Source organism: Lepisosteus platostomus, chromosome 4, assembly GCF_059453375.1.
Source record: "Lepisosteus platostomus isolate fLepPlt1 chromosome 4, fLepPlt1.hap1, whole genome shotgun sequence".
In the NCBI taxonomy this organism is placed as follows: Eukaryota; Metazoa; Chordata; class Actinopteri; order Semionotiformes; family Lepisosteidae; genus Lepisosteus; species Lepisosteus platostomus.
The window spans coordinates 67,037,257-67,063,054 of NC_142614.1; the positions used below are offsets into that span (position 1 = coordinate 67,037,257).

The 25,798-nt window shown below is 36.8% G+C and overlaps 1 protein-coding gene across 14 annotated transcripts in view; it reads right to left on the reverse strand.

The window, feature by feature from the left end:
• The window catches only part of tcf4 (transcription factor 4), a 209,463-nt gene that overhangs the window by 73,209 nt on the left and 110,456 nt on the right, over window positions 1–25,798 (reverse strand). For all 14 annotated transcript variants that reach the window (XR_015936079.1, XM_088630366.1, XM_088630359.1 and 11 more), the window contains 2 exons: window positions 12,685–12,817; window positions 11,242–11,291 (listed from right to left, as the gene is read on the reverse strand). Coding sequence is in view for 13 of the 14 variants with exons in the window: in XM_088630366.1 (XP_088486492.1) it covers window positions 11,242–11,291; window positions 12,685–12,817 (183 nt within the window). In the remaining variant the exon portion in view is untranslated. The remainder of the gene's footprint in view (window positions 1–11,241; window positions 11,292–12,684; window positions 12,818–25,798) is intronic.

Genomic DNA, 25,798 nt, shown 5'->3' on the forward strand with positions numbered 1-25,798 from the left:
TACCTATAAAATAGTCCAGTTGTAAATGTATTCTCATTAAACATATCAAACCTGCCACCGCCCCCCAAAAAAACACATTCAAAATTGTTCTAAATGGAAAAAAAAATGATTTTAAGTGAAACATGATCAAAGTAAGGAATAACATGATATGTACAATGGATGTAATGTCATGGTTTGACACTGCAATTTGCTCCACGCTCCCTGCAACCAATCACAGGATACAATAGAAATATGTATATATATATCAAAAGAGGGTATCACCATTTTTACATTTTTACAAGGCACTTCAAACTATTGCCATAGTGAACCTTTTTCTTCTTACACTAAGCAAACATGTCATTCTGAAACGCCAGGCTTTTAATAATTGTGGCCTTCACAATTCATCCACTGGCCGCTACTAAAATATCAACACCTTGCTCAAAAGCAAGCATTCAGCTGTTTTCATTCCCAAAAAAAAAAACACCTGTAAAATATCAATCTTGGCCTAACTGATAGCTTTTGTCATCACTTATATTCCAAACTGCAAGATTCAGATGCAGAAACACTTGCAGCTTTTCATGTAATTACAGTACGTACAGTGGTTAGGCTAAAAACAAGTACGCATATTCAAAAAGCACCTGTTCTTTAGCTACTACCAAGAAAAATGAACATGTCTGATACAGAAGAATGTTCTACTCCATCTTTCCACTTTTTACTGCATATAGTGAATAAAAAAGCACCTGTTTTGACTTTGATTATTTTGATCATTAAATTTTTTGGACACGTATTAATATTCTGGTTGGTTTATGCTTGAAAATCAAAACTCAGAAAATATAATGGAAATGTTGGTGTATATAACAAAAAATAAGGTTTCTTTAATTGGTTACTGGATTCATCAGTTGTACTCATTTTTATTGGAATGAAAATTCAAAATGCAGTGAAGCAGAATTTGGATTACTACAATGCCCAAAAAACCTACAGAAAGGTCTTGTCATTTGTTTTGTTAAACTACAAATCTTTTATTGGTTCCAAACAGTTCAAATTAGTTAGGACAAATGTTAAGTTTAGAAAATTGTTCTGAATGATAAATAACAAAATAAGCAAATCTATGATACATGGAACTACACTACAAAGAAAAAAATATATTTGCTATTAAATATTATTACATGACAGAATCTGTTTCATATATTCTGCATAATAATTATTTAAAACAATACACATATTCACATTATGTATTGTACATGTTTGACATATTCACATGCAAGGACAGCCACTACATAAAAACGCACACCACATTGTGTTTACAATCAGCTTTATTTCCCTGCGTACAATGTAATCAAGGGATCACGCAAATGCTTTCTTAAATGAAACAAGAAAAAATGTCATGCATAAACCTCAATTTGTTTTAATGAACTGATCTGAATTTTATACAAACCTTAATTTAATTTTACACATTGTACACTAAAGACATCCAGTGCTGAAAGTGTTAATTTGCATATGCAGGGTAATTAAGAGGTGCATTAATGATTATGAATAGGGAATGATTTGGTGCATGGAAAACAGCTACTATAAGGGAACTGCACCTCTCCCTCCAAGAATTTATTAGTAATTGTTCTATAATTTTAGCTAATTTTGGTATTTCAAATCTTGCATTATTTGCTCAAATATTTCCAAGGGTACGTCAAATTGTAATCTTCAAATGACATCCATCAACTCAGGCTGCCGATTCTGACAAACATTAAACACAGTAAGGAGGCAATTATGTATGCATGATTTAATCTGCAACTAATTAATATGCAAATTTATTCATATGTTAGTTACTAAATTAAAAATGCAAAGCAGCCCTTATGGTGATTCTGTGATTTTTGCACAAACAGAACATTTGAAATATAAGGAAAAAATAAAAGTTTTCAAAGCTTTAACTCTACTTATGTGGACCTGTTGCTCATAAGCGGCTGCACATTATTTTCCCTACTTAACATGCACATTCAAATGAGGTTTACATTGATTTAAATGAAGCTAATCCCAAATTGTGTCTATATGCAATGAAACGTAGAACGTGGAAAATGAAACACAACAGAAGCAAGATTTCTACATGTATCTCTATAGCTGGTTTCTTTAACTCTGGTCATTTCTACCATATTTATATCTAATAATGAGTACTTGCAAGCTGTTCTACAAGCCATTCAGTCCTCTCGGCTGTTTTTGTTAGCAGTAACACTACATTCACATCTGAAAACCTTTAAGACTAAGCTTTTGCATTAATTGAACCTGGACTGCCACTATACAAAACAGCCTGTACCTTGCAACACACATAAGGCTTTACACAGATACTTCCAGCCATAGACTACACGTCAATTTCTTTTTCTGTTTGGGTCCAGAGAGGAGTTATTGGGTTCTAACAGGGAGCGTGTCACTTCGATCACAGAACAAAAAAACACAATTCAAAGCAGTAGCACTCACATACAATGGTGCTAACCCTTTTCTCTGTGGCCTTCCCTCAACTGAGAGTTATAGCAGTAGCAGGGAAGCAGGAGCCTGAGCCTGCCATCATACACCAAGTAAATCACTGCATTTAAAAAGCCTTCTATGTGAAAATACACTCGGCAGGGCAAACAGAGCCAATATGATACTATCTGTAGCTTTGCCAATAGTGCGCTAATTTGGTGTATGTGCCCATTCGCTACCCATCTACTCAGAAGTGAAAGATTCTTGATGAATCTGGCTTGGATGGCAGGTATTGAAACAGAAGCTATATGGGCTGCTAACATGCCGAGTAGAAAGAGGAAATGCTTTAGATTGATGGGCAGATATGATTGACAGACAGGCACATCTATATACACGCATGTTTCTGCATTGTCTTTCAGATGTCCTGTGTACATTTTTGATCACAATGTACCTTTCGTTTAACGTAATGCTGAGCTCAATAAACCCCACAAGAACAAGTGCTGGCAAACGAAATGTGTAAAAAAGCAGACATGTATGTAAAAAAGAAAAAAAAAAGAATGAATTGTGCATTTGTCCAAGCCTGATAAAGACTGTATTAAAATAATGTATAATAGTCACATCACCTTACCAAAGCATACAGTATATGGGTGTGGGTGTACACACTTTCACAGATTTAATAAAATAGCCACATTAAATTGTTGAATAAAACAAAAAATACTACCACGTCAAAAAAATAAGACAATAAATCATTGCCGTAGTCTATAGAAACAGATGCTACAGCAGCACTACTGGCTACTCTACGGACTACTGGATACAAGGACACCTGGGGCTATATTCACAAAGCTATTCCTGCCAGTACATTTTACCTCATAAATATTTGAAAAATGGAGACAAACAACTGTGGGCCTTAAATTTCCATTTTGCAACTTTTAAGGCTGTTTATTTCCTTCCAGTTAAAAAAAAAGCACCAATAAATGGAAGCAAAAGGTTTTGTGAATAATGCTGAGCTGAGGGGAAGTTCGATGGGATCAAACAGCAGGCATTGCTCCAAGATGCACAGTGTTTGGTTATGTTAGGGGATAGAGCTGGAATTGGCGAGCACAGCACAATCTTGTTTTTGGAATGCAGCCTCTGCGAACAGCACATCCGGACAGTACTGAAGAACGATGGAAGGGATCAGAGGAATAAAAATACCACAAGTGTAATTTAAATCAACATTAATAGAAGTCTGTTGTCTTTGATGTGAATTTAATATAGGTGCATGGGTTACACCACAGCACTCTTCTGTCTGTGGAACACAAAAGACCAGCCGACATGGGCGGAAGTGAAAATGAGTGTGTGTGGATAAGATCAAGGTTCATAATAAATGATCTAATGTTCTGGATTTTATTGGACCCTGTTCAGTTAATATTAAATTTGCAAACAGTGCACGCAGAAGGAACATTAAAGATTTAAAGGTGACATTTTTAAAGGCGGCATTAGTTCAAAAAGGGGGAGAAAAGCCAAATACAAAAGCCACAAAAACAATCTTTCTTATTTCTCATTCGCACTATTTAGGCTTTTATTTATTATTTTTTTTCCAGAGAGGTAAGTATTTGACATCCCAAACGAACCTTGGATACAAACGTCAAATACAGCACACGCACAGCTGCACCAGCCCTGCTGGTCAGCTTAACTACTTCAATAAAAGCTGACTCAAGATGGACACCCTCAAGACATAAGACATCTCACAAGTGGCTTGATATATCCAGAGTTCCTGGATGAGTGTTTTCTGTGCTCAACCCAGGAGAGGAAATTGACTCCATTTCCTTTATATGCAACACAGTGTCCAAAACATCTTACTCGACATAGGTAATAAACCAACCAGACTTTGCATGCTACAGCAGCCAGTGAATTGCAGGAACCTGACTGAAGTAGTTTTCATTAAAAGAATGTCTAAAGAAAATAATGTGCACATATGACAAAAATACCTTCATGTGTGTGCTTACAACAAAAAGCCACTTAAGGGAGTATTTTTTACTATTCACAGTAAGGCTGTTTCACAGCTATGCTTCACAAAAATTAAAAATTCTACTTTTTAAATATATTATGAATGGATATACTGTACTTCACATAAAAATAAAAAATAATATTTCAGCTAAGTAATTCTTGTATTTTAAGAACATTTTACTCACAATTCTTTCCCAGGTCATGTTAACTGAAGCATACTGCATAGCGAGAACCCTTTCTCTAGAGAGTTCTGGACTTAAATCTGTTCAGCTATTCACATGGTCATTGTGCAGAGTATCATGCTGCAAACATAAGGGTCAATAAAAAAGCTTATGTTGTTTATGGGAATGTTATCTCAACTTTGTATTTTGCTTGTAATCTAACTAGAAAATGCAAGAAATTTGAAACCACTATTTACAACTATAGTAATACAAGAATAGCAAACTGCATGTAACAGTCTTTATCAGAACAGAAAATGTAAAACTCAAGCAATTAAAGTGTATTCACTGCTAAAATGTTGCTTTAAGATAATTTTACACGCACACAAGAAAATCAAGATACCAAGGTGTGCCTGGAATGTGTGCGGCTTTAAGTGGGAGATAGTATTGGCACTACATTTTGTTGTTAGCACATTAGTGCAAATGTAATGCAATTTCCTTGTTACACATGTACAGTACAATGTGTGGTACTCTCTTCAGCATCACAAGGCATAAATCAGTGTGGAGCTACAGTGTTTTTAGTCTCTGTGCAGCCAACATACTCAGCTGAAAGAAAGAAGAGGTTAGTCTTGTAACATAAAACATGGATTTAAATGACACAATAAAGTTTACATTTTAAAGCACTTCTAAATAACTTGTGCTACACATTCTTGAACAGGTGGCTATTTCTAATGCAATTCCAATACCAAAGATCAAAATGACTATTGTGCAATCTAAAATTTGGAAGAAACCAATGCAATAAATGCTGTTAGGCCTATTACACTGAAAAATAAAGTCATCTTGTTGTATGTTATCTGTAAAGAAAGCTCTTTGAGAAGCTATATATTGTGATCACGTCACACCAATTCTTTAGACTTTTGCAGGTGTTCGCCATGCAGCTCACTGCTGTAAGGTTTAAGAGCAAAATCAAAATCACATTTTTTATAGCAAACTTCTGAATTAGGAAATCACTCCGCTCCATTTCCACCCCAGGAACCAATGCCAGAGCCAACCCAATCACAAACAGCAGTTAGTATTTATTTTTAAATACATCTACACTTGAGTTGTGCAAAAAATGTTCTAGCATAAAAATAGCAACAGCATTATTTGTTTTAAATGGCTTGCACTTAAAAGAAAAATGGCTACTCAATGAAAAGATTCAAGCGAATGGAATTGAAATAAAAGTGAAAAGGAAACAAATGTCGAATTCAGTTCTCTACCTGCACTTATTTTTGCTACAATTCTGATGAAGCAAGAAAAAAAATATGGAAAAATGGTAAACTCTTTATGCTGTAGGTATAAAATGTTAATATTATTGTGTTTCAAGGAGTCTGGGCATGTGGCAGGAGATTCTGACATCTACAAAAATACTTTCTACAGGGTCTAGCATTTTTCTGAACAAAAAACAACATATTTCCTCATTTATTTACACCTAAACAATATTGTACCTTTTACTACAACTAAGTAAAAGTTAGTTGTCTTTTACCTACACCTAAGACATGTAGTAATATAACTAACAACATAACTAACCAACCAGCTATTATATACAGTAGATATGTTTCTGTTTCTTACAAAGAACAAAAAACAATGTACTTCACAACACTTAAACCTAACTTTGCTCTATGCTTCAGCCATTCGCTTTGCGGCGCGGTGACCAACACAAATGACCAAATTCTAAAAAGGTTACAATTTAGGAATTTAGGAAGGCCGTGACAGTTGGGTTTAGAACCGGGTCAAACGTTCGCATTGGCGCTGAACCCACTGAGGAAAATCAAAAGCAAAAAGAAAAAAAAAATGAGGTGAAGAGACAGCCAAATCCATTTCCGTCTGCAGTTATTAAAATCTGTTGCAATATACCAAAGCGATTAGCGATGTGTCAAGTGATTCCTTTTAGGGCCCTGTTTTAGAATGACTGAAAGGCAGGGGGATAAATAATAACCATCTCTTTAGCTCCACAAGGGGCACTGGCTCTCACAGCAGGGTCCATGGGAATTAGGCACAAGGCTTTCTATATGGCACAAGCCTTTCTATATGTCACTTCACGATTTTACGCAGTTCCCAGCTACATGAAAGAAAACGAAGGGAGGTAAAGAGAAGAATCATTTTTCACTTCCCTTGGTTGCCAGCCAAGCCATCAGCCCGCCTGATATCTGCTAATCCACACATCCTGAAAATAGACCTGAAGCACTCCCCTCTTCTTGCTTTCTTCTTCCACTTTCAGGAAACTCAACCTGAACTTTGAGGCTCCATTTTCTTTCCCCCCTGCCCTCTATATCTCTTAGCAAAGCAACTGTGAGACAGTGGGGGCAGCTGGGCTAGCAAACAATAAAGTTTATGTTGCCTACTGGATGTTTAGGGAACTAGGGACAAGCCAAGTGCCGTGAATTTAAGGCTGTGTGTGCGCAAGGCTCTCTAGTCTGAAAATGTCATTGCACGACATATGCTGACAGCATTGCGGAAACCACAAGAGCACAGTTAAACGTCAATAAACTATCCCAGCCACATAAACCTGCGGTGTCCATGATTTTTAAAATGCATAAACTTGCAATTTGTCTTTGTCATAAAAACAGGGCACGTTATACCTAAACATGTTCATATCTGTTTAATATTTTGTCTCAGGATGTAGAATTTAAAAGTAAGTTTGCGTGTGTGTATCAAGGAGATGTTAAGCATAGTTATATTTTTAACATATGAAGCGAGACAGCGGAAACAAGAAATGCTCTGAAAGGAATTAAGTGGGTGACAACTTCCACTTATTCGCAGAAATGTCAGCCCTCCAACTGTATTCATGCTAACATGAAGGAAGTGCCTTTGTTTAAAAGATATCAATAAGTAAACAGAATTCTTGCATGTTTGATCGTTAAATTAGAGTACATGTTATTACAGAAAACTGTTCGAGCTTTCCACCAGCTTAAGAGTGAAATCCCCCCAAAAATCCAGACCAAACGCTTTACCAAAAAGAGCCTGAAGGGGGCAGAAAAGCTCAGGAAAAAGCCTCACGGCCCACGTGAGAATGCATCCCTATTGTGCCTTCTGGTAGACCCAGCTTAATTTAATTAACGCTGTCTACCTTAAACAAAATCAGATATTAATTCAGAGGAACTAAAATAGCCATCATGAAGAAATAGCCAAACACATACTAACTCAAAAGGAGATGACCTGGATTGAGGAGTTCAAAATGCCGGCACTTTCAATTCAGATAATAATTCTCCAGTTAAATGAATTAATTTCTAACAAAAATCAAGTAGTACTACTCAGAACTGGAAACAGATCTGAAACAGTCACGGCCTCAGTCCTACAATATAATCAAAACATGAAATAAACTGAATTTGCTATTAAAACGGAGATAGAAAAGAATTTCAAAGCAAAGAATAATCATTACAACATTAACGTACCAAATGTTCTCTCCAGTATTGTTTCACTGCTCACTTTTCTGGATAACAAAGCCCAGAATAACATAGGGCAAAAATAAAATTGTACATCTGGTTATGTTCTCCGTTATGTTTAACTTCTAATAAGAACGTGACAATAAAAATCAAATTTGTGGATTTGAGCACATGGGTGTGAACAGTAAGAGCATCAATCCACTTTATTTTTAAGATAAAAAAATGATTTTGCCTCCTAGGGGGATTTACACCCAAAAATCTAATCACAATCTAAAAAAGATGCAAAAGGAACTGTGAAACAAAAAAAAACCACAAATAAAGTGACAAGTGTACCGCAATGTTACTTAAACGACTCTTCAAACCACAGTGACAGTAATGCAGTTTTTGTTTTGCATGCTGCGACAAAAATTGTCAACATACAGCATTTATCCTGCATTATAACATATGTGATAAGAAAAGGCCAATGTAGAAAAAAAAACATTTACAAGAGAAACTGCACTCCGCCTAATGTGAACTAATTTCCTTTTGATTACCACATTATTTCAAGGTTTCCCTGAAGTGACAGGATAATTGTAGTTTAAGTAAATTAACTTTGCAAACATTTTGGCTTACAATAGAATGGTTTGTGAACTAGGAAAATGATTTAAAGGAGAAAAAAGTAACAAGGGGCTTTGTTTCAAATGACAACAGCATGTCAGGAAGATCAGACATGGCAGACACTCTGTCCTAATATTCAATATTTAATATTGTGTTCAACGTTTTAGGTCTCTGTTGTAGAAAGTGACACCAAAGATAAAAGACAAGGCTTCATAGGGGACATTTTTTCAAATCCTGCTGCAAAATGTCTATAGTTTAGAAAGACACAATTCTTGAGCCAAGAATGGCAGAAACTGCACTAACGCCCACATACTCCTTGTCCTAGGTCCTATAGATGTAAATCTATATATTTCTGTCCTCACTGTATAGCTCATGTAGCTGCTTACTAGTACTTCCTCAACTACAGTAAAAGCATTTTTACCCCCATTGTAAATATAGCCTTTATATATAGAGCTGATATGTGAAAGTGAATCAATTTGAAAGAATCCTCCTATTTCTCTGTAAAATAATTTTAACCTGTTTCACAAATAAATAGTGGCATGATTTTACATTAACTTAGGTCAGTGTGAGTGAAAAAAAAAGCCATATCCATTTTTTACTTTGCTGCCTTAAAATAATTACATCTTTTAAAAAAATAACTTCTGAAAGACTTAATTTATTGATAACATTTCTGCTATTATTTTTGTCCATGGTGAAAAGTAAAGCCTGCTGTTATTAGAAATGCAAGTTCAACTTTGAAAAAACACATATGATCTAGTAATGTTGGCCACTGGTCTCTTAATCATTTTAAAAATAACTAAATACAATTCATGATATTTTACTTTCTGTAATTAAACTAAACTAAAATAACCAGTGCTTTCCAGTAAGACTGACAAAGGAGCCAGTATACGACATTGCAAAATTAAAGCCAAAGCAGAATTATATTTCATACTCAATTAATAATTACTTAATATAAATGAACATGTTAATTCAGACAAAAAGCACAATCAGAGGTCTTTTCAACTTATAAAATGTTACTTTGCTTTAAATATTAAAAGGAAGAAAACTCTGATTTTATCCCCTAACATTCATCCTAATATTTATATTGATTTGAGTTTCTTCAACATGAATGAATCATTTCTAATGGTTGATTTTACTTTTCAATTCTTTTTTTTAAATTTAGATTAATTTGTACAGTTTAATTATTATACTCAGAAAGCTTTAACACGCCATTCAAAATAAATACAAAAATGTTTTCATAAAATGTGTTTCTTACAATGTTAAGAAGCTTACTGACACCAAATAAAATAACAGCTTCTAAGAATCAAATGCAATAAAACAATGTCAAAACCTTGCTTTTATTGCCCACCTGCTAAGTTTGAAATGGGATAAATTGACTTGTTTCCGAAAACACCAAATTGCAATCAAGGGTGTTTATGAACGTCCAAATATGTCAAATTTAAAATTTAAAAAGATAAAGCCTACACACGCATATGCATAGGGAATTCAGAGATCCCAAGAGCCCAAGATGTTACTCTTGGTAATACTGAAGAGAGGTAGTTATCTTGCTCTGGTTAGCCAGCAATGATATTCATGCTACATCACAGGCCAGAATACTAATGTCCAGTAGATGAGAATGGTGTACATTTTAAAGCCTTCCCCAAGAAACACACAAATGCACATGTTATTTCTGAAGGTCTGGATTTTGTGGCATATACAAAACAAACAGAAACATAACTTCAAATCAAACCCAGCTACTTTGGACGTTAAACAGCCAACACAAAGCTGGATTAGGATAGGGAACCGGGCTCATCTATAACAATCACTTTCGCAAAATCCTCACCATCGTCGAGTAAAACTGTGATGCAAGCTTATGATCTAAATCCGAGGATTACAGCTAGCCCACTCCGATGGTTGCCACAGTTATAGCAAAATTAATAAATAAAAATAAACAAACACATAAACTAGCCGCTCATGTGATGTGATTAAAGTGGATTCCAGATATTAGTGTCACAAAGCCAACTGGTTCCATCCAGTTTCCATTGCAAAGACAAATGTAACCAGCTTTTGGCGCTGAAGGTCAACTTTACTCATTTATTGAAATTTCTTTCGACCTAACATTAAGGTCGATATTCGATGACACAGGAACAATGACTGAAGATAACCGATCAGATTCACTGCACAAAACAAGCTGGACTGGTGCTTAATTTTTTATTCAGAGTTGCGTATTTACTATGGATTTTGTTTGCGTGGGTTCACGAGCGCGTGTGAAACAGAGGACAATAAACAAGCATGCCGCGCCACGGCAAAGCTCAACACAAACCACAGTCTGACCGCTAACGAAGTTGAAGATATCCAACATCACTTAGTTCAATGACAATGGGTGCACTGTACTCCAGCTGTACTTGGGATCGAGCCGATAAAGGTGAAAGTGGTTTTAAAATCTGACACCACTGTTATACAGGGAATAATTTATTTTTAAGTCAAAGACCCTATTTTCAATCATTTAAATTCTCTAGAATTTTCTGCTTTCATGATCCACATTGTTTGAAGTGGCCGCACTGATAAAATAAGCCAAACGACAGTGCCGTAGAACGTACTCAGTGAATGTCTGACATCAATAATACCAGAATGAACAAGTGAAATAATAAAAACATTAAACTTACTGAGGATGGCAAACCTGGGGGAACTTTCCGGACTTTCTTTGTCTGGACCTCTGAATAGGAAAAAAAAAAAGGCAATTACGAAGAATGATTTATAAGGGGCAAGTTGCTGGTGTTTATTCAACTCTGGGGTACACATGGCTGTACAAAGCTGTTAAAAATGCAAAGCAAAATACAGGCAGCATGGTGAGCAGGGACATAAGGATAAAAACGATACTGGCAAGTCTCACTTATTACAGACAAAGGCAGGCTGAATTCAAACAGAGCAAGAATGTAAAAAAACAGAGAATATCTTTGCTCTTTATTATCCAAATAAATTTATTGTTTCTTTTTAGCAGAACCTTTTTCGAACTATTTCATCAGAACAAAAAACGATCGAAAGTTTCTTATTGCTACATTGGGAAAAGAAGGAAGAACTTGCCGTTTTTACTTTCAATGAAAAGGAATGTAAAAACTGCTCTGAAAGCCCCTCAAGGCTGTCACATCAAGGCCTGTTTTTTTCTTTCAGAATCCTGTTCAGGCACACAGTAGCTGGAGAGCCCCTTATATCGGAAGAGCTTTTTGACTAAAACAGGAAATATGAGGACTGCAAATGTTCAAAAGGAAGTCTTAACTAAAAATTGATGCAACATTTGAAAGGTTCAGTTACTTCACCATAAATGAATGTATTTTATGTGGGATTATAATGTATTCTCTGGCTCCGTAAAATCAAGCTTAAAAATAAGAAGAAAAAAAATCATTATATGTAAAACTTAGTATTAATGAATTTATTAACATTAAATGGAATCATTACAAAACAGTATTTATTTCACAAAAGAAAGTAGAAAATGTTACAAATGAGATGGGGCTTTAAAAGTACATTTCGTGTTATCTACAGTACTAATCTAAAGCACCTCAAAGAAAATTAAAAATGCAGTGCAACAATGCTATATATGAGGAATAAAATCTGTAATTATGATTTAACTTGGTAATATAAAGAAACTGCTTTTAATAGCACACTTTTGAAAATACTCAGAGTATGTAGTTCATGAAATCTATCTATAGGTGAGTATTAGTGAATTTGTGAATACAAACATATTTAGTACTAAAATAAAATATATATAGTATTAGTTACATTTAGAACCAATGTCTTTTCCCAGCACAAACATAATTGGTAAAGATGAGTATCTGGAGTTAACAAACACAAACAGGAAAATGGAGAACAACAGCAAATCCAGATTGTTAGGAAAGGATTTATAAGGATTGTGAAGCTGTACACTTAGTTTGCTGAACGGCAGAAGGTTATAACAACTCCAAGGGCACAGACTCTGAAATTGTCTTCAGTGTGTACCTGACTAAAGGTCTCTGGTCAGCTACAAGCCTGCTCTGGGGGGCAGCAGGGGATACGGTACGTGGGAAAGGAGAAGGGTGAAGAGCTAAATGCAGCTCGGAAGCCCCAGAGCTCACCCATTGAGTCGCTGTGCAGTGGTCTCCGCCGCGGATTATTACTGGAGTAGTGCTGATAATACTGCGAGCCTGGCTTCGTAGGTGAAATAGCCCCCGGACTGCCCAAGCCCATCTCTCCTCCCAGGAGGCTCGGCTGAAAACACAAGACAAACATACATGAGCCTCGAGAAAAAAAACAACAAAACAACCAGAATGATTCTGACCTTCCCAAGTGTCCTCACAAGCTTTACAGGTGTATTTCAAAAGAACAGGAGAAGTGTGACTACACAGACACGTGCATCTAAATAATTATACAAATACATTTAAAAATGTTTATTTTTGTTTAAAGCAAGCTAAAATAAATCCCACCATTTTTTAATTTTCTTATAAAACAGTAAACACAAACATTTCAATACATTCAGTTTTTTCTTTCTATTTTTAATATACAAAAAAAGGTCATACTGAATTTTGTGTAATTTATAGAGACAGAACCCTCCAAATTCTTGAAGTGGTCACTGCACATACTGCATCTCATAGACATTCACATATATTTATTCCATACTACTGTAAGAAATTTCTTTAATTTTTGGTCTAATTCCCCCACACCAAGGAAGATGATGTGAAATCTCACTAAAGGACTCTTTTAATGTAAAACAAAAAAGCACTGCTACATAAACAACACGTTCAGTTCTTACATTTACTGACATTTAGCTCTTACATTTTAGTAAAAGAAAACACGCTTTGCTGATCCCCTAAAATACCTGCAAATCTGGAATCTGACAGCACGGTGTAAAATATATTGCTTGACTGGGCTGCCTTTCTTTATTGTGAAAGTACACTTACCCACAGCGAGCATATCTCCTGATTAAACTTTGCACAGAAAACATTGTTCTCTTAATTAAGTTAAATTATTCAGCAACTAAAAGTGCATGTTGGTTCGTTAATTTCTGTAAAAGTGCCGGACTTTTCCCTGCAGAGGACTGGCTCGAGAGTCTGAACGAAGTGAGAGGGAGAGAGGAAAAGTAAAATTCCAACTTTATCGATACTTCAAGTTAACTTCCAGCAACTGAACTAATTAGTGTAGTTGATAAAGTACAGAAAGTGTTTTCCCTAATCTAAATTCTAATCACTGTGCCGCTCACAACAGACTTAGTAATGCTTCACTAGAACACCATTCACATGCAAAATACCTTAAATAGGCCAATTACAACTCGGCTCCTGTTCCCCTGTTAACCCACTGAGAGCTGAAGAATTTCACAAGCCTTTCGCATGATAAAACAAAGCCTCCTTGTCTTAAATAAAGTCAGTTTTTTTGTATTTTTTTAAGGGAGATGAAGGGGGGCAGGCGGTTGTGGTGGTGGCAGTGGTGGGTAAAGACGTCTGCTGAAACAAAGTGGCACATCTTCTATAATGAATCTTTTCAGGACCAAGTCGCCCGGCAACTCTGTAATAAAATTCTCATGCCGTTCCTCTGCCCAATTTCAGAGCTGACTAGTTGTCCCCAGCTGGCAGCCACTAGAAATATTAACAAAGATAAATGACAAACACCTGAACGGCAAAAACACCCCATGAAGGATTAAGACTCAAATGTTGATATTAATAACAGCGGTATGCCTACTTGGGCACAAAATGATGATTAGAAAACGAGAGGACATTAAGGTAATGGCAATAATGCAAAACAGAAAAGTACCCAGAAAAAAAAAAAGTTGCTCTCCAGCTAATGGTTGTTTAGATTGACTTAACAAGTCTTACTCAAAATCCTGTTAACCCTTAAGTCTCTTTCAAGAGTAAAACAAAAATACAACAACCAGGTACCCTAGCAGAAAAAATTAAAACTGGAGAAGGGAGTTTTAATTATATAACAGGGGGAAAGATCAAATAGAAGCACTAGCAGTTCAAGCTGTGTCATTTGCTTTAACAGCGTCGCAGGTCAGGAAAACTCCTTTTCAGTCGCTTGGTGACCTCTGGTTTAGACTATCAAAGGAATGAGTTTGAAAAAACACTCCTGCATCAGTGGAAGCTATTTGAACACTAAAAGGAGGAAAGATTTCATTCTGCAAATACAAGAGGCTAATAAAACTCCTTAGCATTCCAAGATTGGATCAGTCCACTTGATGTCCAACACAGCCACACATTTTCACGTGGTTTAAAAGCCTGATTCCAAAGAGAATTTCTCACATTGTGGAGCAGAATTTTTCAGTCCCCTTCTATAAGATTTCAGCAATACTAGAAATGGGCAGCTGTGATTTACTGCCAGGGAAACCCCATTAATGTGAAAGAGGATAAAGCTTTTACTGTACACTTAAGATGTCAGTATGATGCCTAGTACCTGTCCTTTTCCTAAGAATGTTGAAATCAATTAAACTAATGATTATTATACTTTCTATCACTCAGGACAAGTAAGGCTTCAGTGCCACCAGGAGGAGAGGTACATTTCGAATTGTTGCATAAACTATCTCACATTCACCCCATAGTGTCTGTGGCCATATAGATACACTATAAGCTTTTCACCTTTTATCTCGCCTACTGTTTGTCAAGACTTTTTTAGTGTTTCCAAACACTGGTGTACATTCGGTAAAGCACAACTGCTGTAGGATGGGCATTTGTCATGCAAAACTCTGTCAGTCAATTTTCGGTGAAACAGTGACTCCTGCAATTTGCACTTACTAGCTTGCAGCGATTTTAATGAGTGGTGTGTGGTTCCTCCAACTGGCACTAAACACCTGAAAGGCACTGTGGAGACAGCTGGGCATGTGATAGAGCAAATCCATAGCTTCTCCTTCTCCTGGTGCAATATAGGAGATGCAGGTATTTGGCTGAGTCAAAAAAATTGGCAATACCATAACAAAGCATTATTAGGCAGCAGTATGGGGTAGTGGTTAGGGCTCAAGGCTCATAACAGGAAGACTGTTGATTCACATTCCAGGTGGGGCACTTCTGTCATACCAATCAACAAGGTACTTCATGCAGATTGCTACAGTAAAATGCCCAACTGTGCAAATGGATATAAATATAAGCGGCATCTTGCCCTTTTTTCTGAGCTTTTAAGGGCCCGGCCAGATGTTCTTTTTCACCGACGTGACAGCGTTTTTAAAAATTCTTTCCAGAAATTTCAATTGGGAAACGACAACTGTTAATCAAGATGGCTCGATGGACATAAGCATCATACTAGGACAGGTAGGATAAGGACTGTGGATGATTTCCTCCAAATCACGCACTCGTCAGAGGAATGCACCACTCTTCAAGCTGCATGTTTCCCCAGTGCCAACCGGAGAGTTAGCACACCATGAGGAGACGTGATGGCTCACAGTTACCTCGACTGTACGGCCAGCAGGGACGCTTATTCAAACCCACACAATCCCGCTGACGTTTGGCCAATTATTTATCATAATCTGGGGAACCTTCCGTAGAGTTTGCTACTGGGATGTCCCAGACTTAAATAATGAATTTCTAGACTGAAAGTTTCAACTTGTGACATTGGGACTGATATGGACTGATGTGCATTAGGAGTGAGTTTCAGATCTGTACAACTTTTGTGCCCATTACACAAACAAACCAACACACCAAGAACACAGTTATGAAAGAAACCAATTACAACCTCAGCAGTTTAAAAAGACAGATACGGCTGCTTATGGAAATATGGTGACATGCAATGAGTTTACCAGCTATGCTGCCACACCGCAGCTGACACAGTGGGGGGAAATAAATGAAAAATACTCTGTTCCAGTCAGTCACACAGTTCAACCATCTGATCCTCTCTTTCTGCAATATAGCTGAGCTTTTAGTTCTGCTATCACAGAAGATGGGTTTTAATGGTAAACAAGTCAAATAATTTTCTGCGCCTAGATAAATAAAAGAGAGAATGCATTGAAAGCCAAGCAGTATATCACAATCTTATTGAACTCCTTTACATTTTAATGAGAAGCTTAAGTTATCCCAGCCAACAAAGTGATTTTTACCCCGAGATGACACTTCACATGTCCCAGTCTGCTGCACTGAGAGAGTAATTTACTACACTTCCCACACTGACTGTTACTTAATGTCTTCCAAAATGTGTATGCATTTTCCCTTTTTGTAGGAAATAACCCTGAAATATGTTTCTTTTGTTTTGTTTCATACTTTAACTACTGGACAAAGTTATGACAACCTTTATAACGATGTAAGTATAGTATATTCCAAAAAGGATATAAAACATTGTATTACACTTGCATGCTATACAACATTTATAATCAAATCTGTGAGCTCTGGAGTACTCTCGAAAGGAGAAGGACAGTGGAACAATGGAAACAGGGACAGCCAAGGACAATTCCAGGTTAATGCACACCAGTGTCCTGCTGCCCCAGAGTCTCTGAACTACACAGATCAGCCACCACAACTGCTCTGCCAGTCCATATATGGTACAGATCTCAGCTGCCCAACTGTAATATTGTCTTAAGTTCATTTAAGATTCTACTAATTCTCGACAGAACTGTAAACATCATTTAATCTGTTAAGCAGCCAAAGAATTAATGCATCGAGGACTAATGAGCTGCATTTTCCTGTTTTTGCTCCAATTCCACTTTGACAACTTTGAAACACTCACCTAACAGGCCTTCCTGGCTTGATCCTGTGTGCGAGTGCCAAAGTCATAGGAATTTTGGATTTTGTTGATATTAGCCCAGTAATATGAAGATATCACTTAATCCCTCCAATTTACAGGAGAAAGCTATTTCATGTCATGTTATGGTCCAGTTCCTGTCAGAACACTTGTCTTTCTGCTTGCACTCACACTAGCAAAATGGTCCTTCTACTTCAAAAATGTAAATATGAAGAAGGTATGTCAAATATTTCTTACAACGAATTTTAGTTTTTGTTGTACCAAAGACTAATAAATACACAGTTACTTCATGGTAAAAATTCTGTGATTATTTTTTCTCTCCAAAATTCTGTTGTAGTCATAAGTGTTCTTTAAACAATAAATCGGTATTAACCATCTTAATTTAGTATTTTAAAAATAATATAAAAGTCCCTGTAAATGAGAAAAAACCATTTGGCCCATCCTGCTTGTTTGGCTGCTAGCAGCTAATTGATCCCAGAATATCTTCCAGATGTTTCTCCCAGGGATCCCACAGAGTTAGTTTCAGCACTATGGCTGAGTAGCTTGTTTCAGGCACCTGTGGCTCTTTGCGTAAGCAGGTCTACATATTCATTTTGAAATGTATGTTCCCTCACAGTACTTTGTACTTTTGGCCCTTAGTCCTTGTTTAATTTTTGATTCTGAAGTAGACACCTTGGGTTGAATTTTTACCTCAGAGTCCCCATGTACTCTAATCTCCCCTGTTCAAGTCTAAAGACCTTTCTGACCATTTATTGTACATATTACCCCATGATTTTTTTTGCTATGATTTATTACCACGGTATTGTGGTACTATTTTACTATTCTAATCTGTCAGCAGTGGAGATTGAGCCCCTGTAACCTGTAACCTGTCCATCTATAACGTCCTTTCTAGACTACAACTATACCTTGCTGCCTTGCTTTGCATACTTTTCCAGGGAAGTGATGCTCATTTTGCAACAGGGTAACCAATATTGCATAATATTCCTAATGAGGCTTTCACAGTACACTATACAATTAGAATTAAACTTGCCTCTGTTTAAGCAGAACACTATTTATGCAAGCATGTTATTGGCCTTTCTGCCTCTTCCTTGAATTGCTGATTCAAGTACTGTATGAGATACAGTATCAACATATAGGCACCTACATTTGTCATAGGGAATTTGTTCAGGTTTAACCTATTTAATATTGTGCAAACAGCATGTAGCACTTCCCACTGGTGCACATTAAATTCCTTTGGCAAAGAGTACATACTTATTGCATGTCTAAATCTCACTGCATTTCTTTTACCTGCTTCTATATCATTTGCAAAACCACCTATTTTGTATCATGTGCAAACCTAGTGGGTTTATAATTTTTACAGAAGAGCAGCATGCCTAATACAGATTGCTGTGGTACTACACAAGATACTTCACTCTAAATTGAGGCTTTAGACTTTAGACTTTAGATTTCACTGTTAAAATCCCTTTGTAGTTTCCATTCAATGTTATAAACACCAAACACAAAATAGTGTACAAAACTAAAACTCAGAAAAAAGAAAAAAAACATATTTTGATAGTACACACAATAAAAAACAATCTGGTAAGAAAAAGTTAGCACAGGTCTAGACAACAAAACCTACTGCAATAAAACAATAAAGGCAGTTCTTCGGTAGGTGCTAAGCTGAAGCTATAGCAGCACAGAAGTAAGGTCCATAATGTGCACCGATAGGTCTAAGAAAGCAAAAAAGTGCACAGTATCCAGTTAAGTTCTTTACACATCTGTGACAATACCTTTAGGTTCAACAGATACAACAGACTCCTTAACTGCAATTTCATCACTCTGTGGCACAAGTAAAACTTCAGGTTTGTAAGGGTTTCATATTGTAAATGTGTATATAGTTAAACCATATATAATCCTAAGGGGATTTAGTTTTAGGACTGCCTGTGAAAAATCATGAAGTGTGGCTACAGTTTGAATCACACCATTTCTCAATCTTAATTTTTTAGGAAACGGTTTGCACCTGAGCATCCGCACCAGTCTCTCACATAAGGGGAATTGGGATGCACAGGAAAGAGCAATTAATAAAAATGAAGTGCTGGCACTGCAGTGCGCACCTGTACATCAGCTACAGCTGACTCAGAAACTGTATAAAAATATCCAAGCGACCCAAAGAAGCTTCCTGCTTCCAGCCACTCACAGAAAACAGCAGCCAACAAAAGAACAATGTTTATTGCTTTTAAGGACTATCCTCTCCTCCTGTTATGTCACCCGTTTGCCCTGGCACAAGAGAAGGGTCAGGAAGTGTGATTTGGAGACCTCGGTATGAACTGCAGGGAAGTGGGTGCTTTGTGGAGACACTGAGCAATGGGGGAATGAGATCATGGCGCAACAGTTCAGTGCTTAGAAAGAATCCTCTGTTTCACATGTACCGTAAACTCCAACTCTTAAGATAGCATTTTAAGCTGGTCACTGCATGGAGAACCATCAGTGCTTAATGATACTACCATGCCACACTGTACAAACTGTGCAAATCTTTTGAGGATATGAAAGTTTATTACCGCATTTTCCAACGATCCCAACACTGTGTAAGATTACCAAACATTTGGTCACACTTTAGTTTAGGGGTTGCATATTGGTACATTATAAATATAGTGAGCCAGTTGTAAAATATACATCTAAAGTATTATAGATGGAACAAGCTACCTCCTGTAAATTTCCCTGGAGTTAAGTGGCATTGGTCAGGTATGATCAGGATTAGAGTTCTGTTACTTACATGCAATTAACCTAAAGTAGACATTGGTTCTATCATCACTACTTGTTAAATTTTGATTAACGATCTTTGCAATACTGATCTTTTTATTGCAAAATAAAGCGGAACCAGAAATAAAAATAAAAAATAAAAAAACAGAAAAAACCCTTAAGAGAGCCATTGCGATTTTCCCCTGAAAATGAATGCCCAGACTTTCAGCTTGATTTATTATTTCTGTGTATCACGGCTGGAGATATGGGGTTGAAATGGGATATATGAAAATCTGTAAGGATATCAATTTCCAGGAAATGTTTCTGGTTGTGTAATACAAGTCAACAACAACAAAAAAACATTTGGGGATTTCAAGTACATGCTTAGAAAATCCTTTATGTCAGACAAGTTCATTCTCTACACTAAAAAGGCAATGTTTAGAATTCTCATTCAGTTACTGGTGACATACATTTGCTCTTACACTTCTCAGAGGTAATGAAATGAAACTTGAAAGGTTTGGCCCTTGTAAGACCTGAGGCCTGCAGTCAAAACAGAACAAAAGTCCGGAACAGTGTGATGACACAGGTAATCACTAAAAAAATGAAGATCATAGCAACACTCAGTCTGACTTGCTTGCTCACAATACACATTACCTTTAGTCATTCATAAAACAAGCTCACTAAAAAGAGCACAAAGATGAAAAGGAGCTCTTTAGTGTACTCCAACTCAAAACAAACAACAAAAGGCCAACACAGTACTGAATCATCACATAAATCTTTTTTTTTAACATGTCCTAAATGAAATTTGGAGTTTGACAATAATTAACAAGTCACTTTATGCTGCAGCTGCTGATTTTGGGACGTTACTGCTGACCGTGATGTACACACCACGCATAACCATATATCTGAACTTTCACTGTTGAGATTGCTCCTTACAGCAATTCAGACCAAGACCTAGCTCTTGACTCAAATGAAATACTCTTATAAGAGACTTTTATAAGATGTACAGACCAGTGGATCCCAGCCCACTCGTCACTGCCTCATGCTCAGGTGAGTTGACAATCGAAATGGTAATGTCAGGTAGGGCACAATAAAGACAAAAACAGACAAAACAGTGAGGCTGCGTTCTGTTCCCTAAATGTCCTTAACAAACAACTGAAACTCCTGGTAATACTACACCGACATCACTGCGGATGCACTGCAACACATCAGGAATCATTTAATGACAGAGCCACCAGCAAGCATCCGAGAAGTAGAAAGGATGACAGCTCTACAAAGCAACCCTCAAAGACAGACTCTGACAGCTCTGTTCTGTTCTCTATCTACTGACAGCTGCTCATACTGCAAAATGGGAGACTGCTGTTTGATGCAGCACTATCCAGAGGGAAAGGGTTAACGCAGACATCCATAATACTTTTAACGTCAATCTCACCCTGACTTAAACATTCACGGAACAACGACGAACAACAGGTTTACAAGACTTGCGGCGCACAAGCAGAATGCAGTAACCTCACCTGATATGAAACAGAAATAAACTACGCAGCATCAAAACTTGACTTACTGTGGGTATGTGTATCCATTTCTTTATATATAAGCAACACACATACATAAAGGTATTATGATTAATAGTAATAAAAAAGAATCTGCCTGTTTGAGTTGGCAGATGTGTCTAAATTATTACAGGCCCTCTCATGGGAATGCATACAGAGGATCTTCAAACTAGAAAACAGCTGTTGAAAATTAACATTATACCACACACATGTTCTTGAAATAAATAAATAAAGGCCTCCTAACAATATCGAGCTTGTGTACCCAACTCAGCTGCCATACACTTGTAACAGTGATAATTTTTTTTTTTTGTGGACTTCAAAAGTATTGTGAATGAGCATATGTAACCATAAATTCATCTTGCTCACCAAACATCTAGAAACAGAACCTATTTACTAATTAATAACATATTCGAATGAAGTTTCATTCATAGGTCACAGCATATAGTATATTATTTTAATAAATATTTTTGAACTGGATAACAGCAGTACAATAAATAATGTATTATATTTACCTACATTAACAATGCCTTATAACTTTGATTTTCTATCACCGTTTATTTTATTTGTCACGTAAAGGATCTTCAAACAGATGTCAAATTTCATTCTTAATTTTTATTTGAATACCTTAATTTGAATATTAAGTGGTATTTGAATACCACTGTTTGGTAATAATGTCAGAAAATATGAGAAGTCAAGATTCATCATTTCTGTGAAACAAAACTCTTAAAAGGGGAATAGTAAAGATGTGCATGAGTGTGTGAAAAAGTTAGAGCACTGACAATCCCCCATTCATTTTTACAGCACCATATTTTTCAGAAAGCTAATTTCAGAGATTAGTGTTTAATAAAGGCATTCATCAAAAACTAGGCCGATTTTTCAAACCATACATTCCTTATCATTTCAAAATCAGTGTTGCATGACCATATTTTAGCTATCATCATTCAGAACCAGCAGTTCTGTCATTGATGTTTATGATGTACCTTAGCAAATACAAAGTTTTGATCTCAAACAGCAGCAAAGATAAATGTGTTTATTAAATTAGGTGTATTATCACATATCTATCAAATTATTAAAATAAAAGTGTTCATTATATAATACTACTATATCAAAAACACAAACATTAATAGAATACATTTTGTTACATAATGTGATGCCAATGTTGAGATTATAACAAAGAGAAACCAAACATGTTCACGACCATCTCTACAATCAAATCCCTTTAGAGGAGGTCAGCAAATTGCTGGCCAGTCTATTACTGTCAAAACAGGAGATCTCACTGTAGCGTACTGCTGTAGGTTCTCTACTGAGATTTGTATATACCGATGTAACACTTCTAAAAGCTACGTAGCTGCAAGGAAAAATTCTAAAGCCAGCTCAGAGTTAGCTTAGAGGCCAGTGCAGCCTTAAATAATTCCTGACTTCCCTTTCACATTTACACATGGAAAAAAAGTGAAAGAATCTGCATGTGCAAATTAATCATAGAAACTGCATAAATAAAATAAATACTTTGAGACTCCATTAAACAGATTAAAAGCTTAAGTCTGAAGGGAACGTAGATGGCACATATTAGACAAAAACCTGCTTCAGACCTAAAACTGGGACACATTCCACCTTTCAGCAGGACAATGACACAAAGGGCAAGGCCAGAGCTACACTAGAGTGGCTTAAGAACGACAAAGTGAATGTCCTTGAGTGGCCCAGTCAAAGTCCTGTTTTGAATCCTATTGAGAATCTACAAAGATTTGAAAACTGCTATCTATAAGCGATCCCCAAGCAAAACTGAGAGAGGTTGAGCAAATCTGCCTGGAGGAATGGGCACAAATTGCACCAAGCTGCTATGCAAACTTGGTACAGACTTACCCTAAATCTCTTGTGGCCATAATTGTTCCCAAATTTGCTTCCACCAAATATTAAGTTCACAAGTCTGAATGCTAATGCAATCAAAATATTCCAGGTATTTTATAACTTATCTTACCCTAGTCCCCATTTAAGTATTCACTTTTTGAAAAAACATGCATCATTCTGGGACCCTATTTACAAGGCACTAAATTTTAAATGTTTCAACTTCATAAACTACAGTGGCTCCCCATTCAAGCTGGAGAGACCCCCAGTGAGGCCTTGTGAAAAGGTGATTGCTCAAGGCTTTGAAGGCACAGGCTCAGATCCCTGCTATAACTCCATAGCAACAAGGCCCTTCTGGTCTGAATCGGAGAGTGAGTGGGATTACTTGAGCTTCTTCAGAAAAAAACAGATGTAGCCATCAACACTACTAATTAACAGGCTATATTACAAACAGCAACCACATACAGCATCAACAGGAATTACGTAGTCCTACATTTCCCATTGTGTTGATATAATACTTTTTAAATTCCAATGTGGCAAAAGAAATAAAACACTGGAATTTATATATTATGGAAAACACTGTGTTTATATATTAATTAAAAAATGTTTGTAGGTTTCTACTGTATAGTAGATTTTTTGTCAGATCTGTTCTTGTATCATATCAGTGGGCACTATTTTCTAGCATTTTAATTTTCATTATGTGGTCAGAGAGGCTTGGGTACTGACTTAATCTTGCCACCAGAAAACTTAAATGTTTCACTTTTTTTTCTTGGAATACATCTCCATTACGAATTATTGCACGATCACAATTCCAAAAGCACAGTGCAGATGTCCCATACAGCACACAATAAAATGAACAGTTCAGTTTCTCTAAGAGCAGATTACAATGATACCAAGTACACAACTGATCCACCTAAATATTAAAAAATGGGAAGGAAATCTTGATCTTTGTCACTTGATAAATGGAAATACTTCACCCGACTTGCCCTTCTGCAATCACTGTAGTCTTGAGAGATGATAGAAAAAGATTCTTGCTCTAATCTGCTAATGGAGCAAAAAAATTCAGTAAAAATATTTCAGGAAGTCATACATCTGTTTGTCAAAATTAAAGCTTTTCTTTCACACTGAGACAATGTTCCCAGTATAAGGCCAAGTGGGCTTGTATTTCCTCCTAGCGCTCTATTGGATAGGAGCAGAAGCCAATGAAAAGCAGGGCTTCTCTCACTACAGCCATCACTGTACTCTGTGGGGAGGCAGGATGTTGTAAGCCTTCCCCTTCTCGTGCCAGTGCCTTTTGCCTTGACCCTTCCCAGTAACTAGATACATTGCAGCTAACCACCACAGGAACTGAAGACTTTACACTGGGGAAGAGCACTGGGAGGCTGCCCAGGCCTCCCACCCTCCACACTGACAATCACATTCCAAAGATGTTTCCGCCACAGAGGAATGGCTATAAATTTCTTTGGTGTTGACTCCTGTCCAGATTGACAACACACAAGCGGCAGCATGCAAACTGCTGGCTTTTGACCTGATGCCGCACATTCTGCAAACCCACCCCATTGCACAGAATACCTCATGTTTTATTTTAAATACCAAAGTGATTTTACGTAACCTTGGAACTTACACAGACTGATTAGAGAATCAGTAATCCTCTTTCGTTCTACTTCGGCGGCTCAAAATAAAATAAAAAAACAAGAAGGGAAAAAAGTGAAACTGATCAGCTACCCTACGTAAAAGACTGATGAGAAGATCTCTTAAACAGTGTCCTGTATTAATGTTCAGACAGCCAATCTTTTTTTTTTAATCCATTGCAGGCCACTGTATTAAGATATCAAAGCTGGTGTAGGGGTCTAATAAAATATTGATTTAGAAAATAGGTGTTGAGGATAGCAATTGCATGAATGTTTGATCACCATAAGCACATTCCCATGAGGCAGATAATGCCAAGCATTTGCCAGCTTACTGATTATATAAAAAAAAAGAAACAGGCTTGGTAATGAAAACGTAAAAGAAGGGCCCGAAAGTGTCGAAGTCCTGCCCCGAGCAGGCAGCTTCGGCACATTCCCCACAGTGCACTGAGCTGATGGAACAGAAGAGCATTCAGGTTGATAATCCCACCTCCCACGAGAGAAACCCACCGCCATAAAATGGAAGATGAAAACACCTTTTAACTTGTGAACAGAAGTAAGATTTTCTTCGCAGTTGGGTAAAATATGCGCATGCGGTTGCTTAATTTCCAAAAACAGGCATTCAAATTTATACAAAATGGGAAAGCCGCACAGTCCCAGGACCCAAACGGCAACATAGTATTCCCCCAGTGACACGGGAATTAAAGAAAACTGTTAACAGACGCTACCTGCCAAGAAGCTAAAACACTACTTAATGACACTGAGACTCAGAAGATGAGGAATGCCTTAGTGTGATGAAA